The 6,611-nt window shown below is 41.8% G+C and overlaps 2 protein-coding genes across 2 annotated transcripts in view; one reads left to right on the top strand and one right to left on the bottom strand.

Moving 5' to 3' along the window:
* The window catches only part of LOC109512544 (voltage-dependent anion-selective channel protein 2), a 6,329-nt gene extending 3,113 nt beyond the window's left edge, over window positions 1–3,216 (top strand). Inside the window, exons 6-9 of the mRNA XM_019864373.1 lie at window positions 409–636; window positions 908–1,058; window positions 1,144–1,201; window positions 2,471–3,216. Of these exons, the coding sequence (XP_019719932.1) occupies window positions 409–636; window positions 908–1,058; window positions 1,144–1,201; window positions 2,471–2,562 (529 nt within the window). The 3' untranslated portion in view covers window positions 2,563–3,216. The remainder of the gene's footprint in view (window positions 1–408; window positions 637–907; window positions 1,059–1,143; window positions 1,202–2,470) is intronic.
* Window positions 3,217–4,132: 916 nt separating this feature from the next.
* LOC109512545 (catechol O-methyltransferase domain-containing protein 1) lies at window positions 4,133–6,278 on the bottom strand. Its single transcript, XM_019864374.1, has 7 exons — window positions 6,156–6,278; window positions 5,972–6,090; window positions 5,485–5,590; window positions 5,264–5,382; window positions 4,606–4,660; window positions 4,405–4,538; window positions 4,133–4,329 (listed from the first exon to the last, which is right to left on the bottom strand). Exons 1-7 carry the CDS (start codon window positions 6,271–6,273, stop codon window positions 4,177–4,179), a joined length of 804 nt encoding a protein of 267 aa, XP_019719933.1. The 5' UTR covers window positions 6,274–6,278; the 3' UTR covers window positions 4,133–4,176.
* Between the last annotated feature and the right edge of the window lie 333 nt (window positions 6,279–6,611).

The following is a 6,611-nucleotide window of genomic DNA, read 5'->3' as shown; positions in this document are numbered from 1 at the left end:
ACGGAAATAAGGCAAGTTCTTTCTGTGCGGCCCGGTACCAAATGCCCTGCGGACCGGTACCGGTCCGCGGACCGGCGGTTGGGGACCCCTGCTTTAGAGTACTTCAAGATGGTCTACTTTGGTTGCTGGCCCCCCTTAGTAACAAGATCTAAACATTGCTTCTGGAATGACTTGTCAGTCAGCTGGCTAGCTTGAAGTGGATTTTCTTGGGTCATACTGTACATGTCCCAAAAATTCCGTTTTCCAAAATGGTCTCCATTCTCGTGAATTGACAACCTACTAAAATCTACTGCCAAAATTGAAAAAGTCTATTGTATCAGTCTTAATGTAGTTTCAGTCTGCCATGTTAGAGCTGCTAGCAAGATTTGAATATGTGTACCTTGATTTGTCTTGTGTGTACCTCAACAGCAAGAAGAGCGGCAAGGTCAAGACCGCCTACAAGCGCGAATACGTCAACTTGGGCTGCGACGTGGACTTCGACTTTGCCGGCCCCACCATCCACGGTGCGGCCGTCGTCGGCTACGAGGGTTGGCTCGCAGGCTACCAGATGACCTTCGACACCGCCAAGTCCAAGATGACCCAGAACAACTTTGCCATTGGCTACAAGACCGGAGACTTCCAGCTGCACACAAATGTGTCAGTAACGCAAGCCGTTAAGATAACGTTCTTTGATGACATTTTATTCCTGTAGCACCAATTCACAACAGATGTTATTGCAAGGCACTTTTGTGTGTTTTTTTTCCCCCTTATGGATGGGTCAACACAGTGAAACACAAAAAATATTTCCATCATAGAGCCTCAAATCTGAATTGTCAAACAAGAACCTTTAATAACTGTGTGGTAGAAAACCACATTAACATGAGGGGCTGAATTATGAAGTCTCCCCGATTGTTGTTCTCTTCCAAAGCAATGACGGTGCAGAGTTTGGCGGCTCCATCTACCAGAAGGTGAGCGACAAGCTTGAGACTGCTGTCAACCTGGCGTGGACCGCAGGCAGCAACAGCACACGCTTTGGCATCGCCGCCAAATACCAGCTGGACAAGGATGCCTCCGTCAGCGTAAGTACAGCAGCAGCAAGGCAGTGAAACAAATGCAAAGTTGTCAAAGTACTTAAGCACGCCCCCTTTTTTGTAATTTTTTCAGGCTAAAGTGAACAACAACAGCCTTGTTGGTGTTGGCTACACCCAGACCCTCAGACCAGGTGAGCTGCTTGCACCCAACAGTTTGAGCCGACCTTTTGTAAATGTGGCCTTCTGTGGATGTCCAACCAGTTTGAAAGCACTCCCATACACTCAGTTGACCTTCCATCATGTAAGACTCGTAAATTGTTGAGCATATTTTAAAATGAGGGGTGAGGAAGAAGTCAATGAAACATTTTGTTGCAGCAGAGCTGCTGAGTACTGTGCGGATGTTTATGAATCCCATATAATCTTTCACGGTTGTTGTGTTGGCACTTTGTCCATATTGTCCTCGGTTCCCAGCAGTCGCTCGCATACGTTGTCTCCAGATTACTCCAGATGTGCAATGAACTAGTTTGCGCAGGGCTGTGAGAATATGTTGTCACTGGGTTCAAGGAGGCACGCTTAATTAGTGCAGTGCCTAACGTTTCTCATTTGTTTTACAGTTAAGGCCCGCATGTGTTTTTCATATAAATATCTGTAGTGTTAGTGACAACGGCACGTTCTGACTTGCATACAAATCCCGGTTACGCTGCGATTGGGAGAGAACTCATAAATTCGGGAACACCGCATAGTTGTACGTTTGTCCACGTGTTGACTGGAACAAGGGCAAAATCCAAAAGCCCATTCGGAGTACACAGTGGTTTCTTAATGTTTTACAAACATCTTAATGTTATCTCCTTGAATTTTGACAAATGTCTGACTTATTTAAAGTTAGATTTAGCAACGTCTGCACTAGATTGAGCAAAAACACAAAGGCTGGATTCACACTGCTTGATTCAAGTGACACCATTCCAATTTCTTGATCGCAATTGGCATGTGTTGTACATCATGGCAGCGTAAATGGGATAAAAATAAATGGTAAGTAAATGAAAAAAAAGAACACATGAAACTGAATTATCTGTTGATAGTAATCGGGCTCCTTTTAAATATCAGAATCATCTTTATTGGCCAAGTATGTAGAATACACATGGAATTTGTCTCCGGTAGTTTAGGCTACACTAGTATCATCATCAACAACAAGCAACTACGATAAACACGGACATGACAAATAAGTATGAAAAGACATTCCGTAATGTAATAACATAATATAAAATAAATTTAACTTAAGTATCCCCCATTTTGGTGACATTCCTCTTCCCCAAAAGGCGTATGTCAGGCTAGTGGAGTGGTATCGATGCCGTAGTATTAAAGCAGTGTTTTCCAAGTAGTATATCGATACCAGTATATCTCGAGTAAGTAGTTTGAACATGTAACCGGTAGCACTAACGTTGTCTCCCATTCCTGCCCAGGTGTGAAGCTCACCCTGGCCGGCCTGGTTGACGGCAAGAACATCAACGCCGGAGGCCACAAGCTGGGTCTGGGCTTGGAACTGGAGGCCTAAGCTTCTTCTCCCACACCCAGGAACTCCGGAATATCAGAAGAAATTTGGCCTTACGCATTTCCCAACCAGCAAAAGTGGGGACAAGAGATCGGGTTCACAAAGGCTACAACAAAAACTCTTCACTTGAGTGAGCACCACCGTCATGCTGGTGCTTTTTTGTTGCTTTCTAGTTGTGAGAGTCAGGTGGCATATTATTTATATAACTGAAACGTCATGGTTCCTGTCCAGCACTGCCATAAATCCAATACAATCCCAATCGTGCGTAACTGTGCCCGTGTGGCTTTGTCATCTTACCAGACACTCCGTATTTGTACGATGAGTGCTGTCATCCCCGCTGTGATTTCTTGTTAAAACACCACCGTCTGATATTCCTCAGTTTTAAAGTACACTAGGCTTTCTTCCGTTGCTATTTAAATAAAGGTGCAAAGCCTCCTCCCCGCGCACACAACGTCCCGACGGTCATCAGAAACCAGTCCACTGACCACACCAACAAAAACGCACTTGGGGAGGCTCTGAGTGCTTGAAAGCGATGCCAAACTTCTGAAATCAAATGTTAAAGAGGAGTTAACTGTAAGTCTCCTCCCACTACAAGGAGGACCATGAAGGTTCTTTTGTCTATGTTACCTTTTCAATAAAGTCTCCATCCTACAACTGGCTCATGGAGTGTTGCCGCAAAATACGACCGACTTGAATTTATTGCGAGGATAGTCTTGCTGTTATTTTATTAATTAGTACATAGGCACAGTGCATACGTAGCCATACGCTTTGATGACTTACGAATGTTTGTGAAATATTGCCTACTTATTTCATAAGGGTTCCTGAACAAACAAATGAGACCAGTGATTCCCAAGTAGGGTGCTGTGAGAAATTAGCCTATTTCGCTTAATTTGTCGGAAAATAATTCATCACAAATTTGTCTTTGCTCATCCATATGCCAGGGATGAATAGTGACAGGCAAAACAATGAAACACTCCTCCACTAGATGGCAGAAGGTACAAGGAACCTCGGTATCCACCTATGGCGATTCATTAAAAAACAAAAAATCATACTTTCCTGTGAGTGTACTTGTGGTTGAATTAAACAGGCCGAGATTTTGCACTGAGTGAGTAAACCGAGACAAGATCGTTATTTCCGTGTTCGTTTGGTTGTGTACCATGACATTTTAATATAAAATAGGTTCCTTGCCTCAAAGATGGAGAAAATGCACGAGACATTTCCTTTTGGAAAAATTAGGTGAACATAAAATGTCTCCAAAGCTCCCCCTTTTGAAACGAAGTATTTGGCCCCACCCCATAATGTTTCCTATTTATTCATTCTGCACATGCCACAACACAGGCTAAACTTGTCTCCCTCTTGACATAGAAAAAAAAAGATTTCAAGGTGCTTCCTTGTACCACAGTTTCTATTTTCCTTTTTTGATGGGAATTTTAATGCAATCTTGTGAGATCTTAAGATGTTTCAGAAAGCACCAAAAATAAAAAATAAAAGGTGAGTTTTTCAGCAACAATTGGGGTCAAATTCCCCTGAAAAATGTGAATACGGCAAAGACTAATGTCATGACTCCAAAAAATACCAAACTGCCTTTAATGCAGATGTAATTATCTTGAAGTCCATTTAGCGTTTAATGGCAATGCTCAGCCCGTCCCCGACAGTGAGCATGCTCAGATCGATCCTCTGGTCTTTGTGGAGCTTCTTGTTGAGAGCATCCAGAGTCCGAGAGGTGACGTCATCGGGGGCAGGATCCACAACTCTTCCGCTCCACAGCACCTGCACGCACACCAGCACACACACATTAAACATCACCTCCACGCCCAGCACGTTGTGTACATCTTGTGGACCTACATTGTCGATGGCAATGATGCCCCCTTTCCGAACGAGCTCCAGGGACTTTTCATAGTATCCATCGTAGTTGGATTTGTCGGCATCGATAAACACAAAGTCAAAGGTTCCGGTTTCAGCAGCTGCTATCAGTTCATCTACAGGAAATAGAGATGAATGTCAACAATTCAAGCGCAAGTCAAACTTTGATCACAAATCACTTACCAAGCGTTGTCATTGCCATCTGGAGTCGTATGTTGATCTTATTCTCCACTTCGGCCTGGAGGAAGAATATATTGCTTATAAAGTACTGTTGTGTAAGGCTTTTTACTATTCATGAATTTGGGCCATTTTGTACTTCAGAGTAACTAAAATTTAGGGGCTCGTATAGCAGTGCTTTGAGATACGACTGACCTGACTTACGAACGGTCGTCTGGACTATTTATTTGCTTTGAAGAGCGAGCAAGAATTTAACGTCTCAGCGCTGTATGGTGGCAGTGACCTCAACTGACTTTACAACAATTACAAATGGATGTAAAACAGTCACATAATTCTGTCTTTAAGTGCGCTACCTTAATGCTAACACAAAATCGGAAACGCCATAGATGGGCGAGCGAATAATACTTCACGCAACGGATATTTGAAAACAAATGGTGTCGCAACAAAAGTAGAAAGATGCTTAACACTCACAGGACTGATTAATGTCTTCACACCGATGAGCATTATTATTTATTAATGATAACATAACATTTGAGCAAATGTGTTATTTCAGAAATGTGTATCAAACTGGTACCCCTTCACAATCATCAGCACCCAAATGTTGGTTTCAGTTTCACAAGGTTTGGTGACATCTGCTCGAAATAAACTTGCCAGATCACGTTACCTCTTTAAAAAAGGGCTTGGCAATCTCTACATAGGCGTCGTTTGTTTCACATGCTACCACGCGTCCATTCTCAGGCATGGCCAAAGCCATACTGAGTGCATTGTACCCTGTGTACATTCCTGCAAAGTATAAAATAATGGTAATAAAATACAACAATTAAGATGCATTCCATTTTAATTCAGTAAAATGTATTTGTGTTCATGGGTTGGGTTTAATCTCACCGATTTCAATAGCCTTGGTTGCGTTAATCAGTTTTATGAGATTGGCCATCAACTGGGCTTGTTCGACGGAAACCATCATGGCATGCCATTGGTCATCGAGAGTTCTCTGAAAAAAGTACAAATCATAAGCCTCAAATGTCAAAGAAAATTTGAGGTTTGAACCATCATAAATATCTTATACCCAGTGCTCTATAAATACAGTTGAGTTGTCTGCAAATTATAGACATTTTTAAAATTATTTTTACTGTCAGTCTTTGTTTGAATAATGATGGTTTATTTTGTGTGAAAATTGCAAACTCCCTCTTTAAGGACGTTTAGTAAAAAATGAAATACTACGACTACTACTACTACTACTACTACTACTACTAATAATAATAATGCTTTTCTCAATATGGTGTGTGGCACGCTGCTATCTAGTGGCCAATATATTAACTGCTGAAAACCAGAACTAGGATATTTTAGATGTCCTCTTTATTCTATTACTTACCAATTTGAGTTTAGTGAGGACCGGATGCTCTCTTAGTGAGTTGTTGACAACGTATTGCAGCACCGGGTCATCCTTTCCTCGGCTGTGACTCTTTCCAACAATCACAGTCCTTCCCAAGCCTTCAAGACATTACCTTTACTTGATCTGCCATCCAATTTATATACACACGCAAAAAAGCATTTACCTGTGAGTAGCACAGACAGTCCGAGGCAGAATAGAAACTGGATGCCTGCAGCCATGTTCTCTCGCCAAAGAAGGGATTGATCAGTTTTTGTTTGACTCCAATGTTCACTGTTAGACATGTGTTTATTTGACCTTGGACACTGACGTTCAGCCGGATCTTTTTTCAGTCTGTTGTATTCATGCTAATATTTCAAGATGTACCATTTGTCATCGTGCATTGTCATTTATATCATATCACTTATAGGACAATAAACCATTTTGAGTGTCAAACTGAAATTGGTGATACATGCCTCGCTATGAAGTTGCGGAACCATGTGATAGGTTTGTTGAATAATATTCTCAGTATGTATATTTGAGATAATGAAAATACGTTTTAGCGGCTGCACCTGAAAACCACCTCGTCCGAAATTGGTTAATTTTATATTTGTTTTGACATATCTATCCAATTGGTGATTCC

The sequence above is a fragment of the Hippocampus comes genome, unplaced genomic scaffold (genome assembly GCF_001891065.2).
Source record: "Hippocampus comes isolate QL1 unplaced genomic scaffold, H_comes_QL1_v1.1 scaffold57, whole genome shotgun sequence".
Taxonomy (NCBI): Eukaryota; Metazoa; Chordata; class Actinopteri; order Syngnathiformes; family Syngnathidae; genus Hippocampus; species Hippocampus comes.
This window is presented reverse-complemented; position numbering and strand designations above follow the sequence as displayed.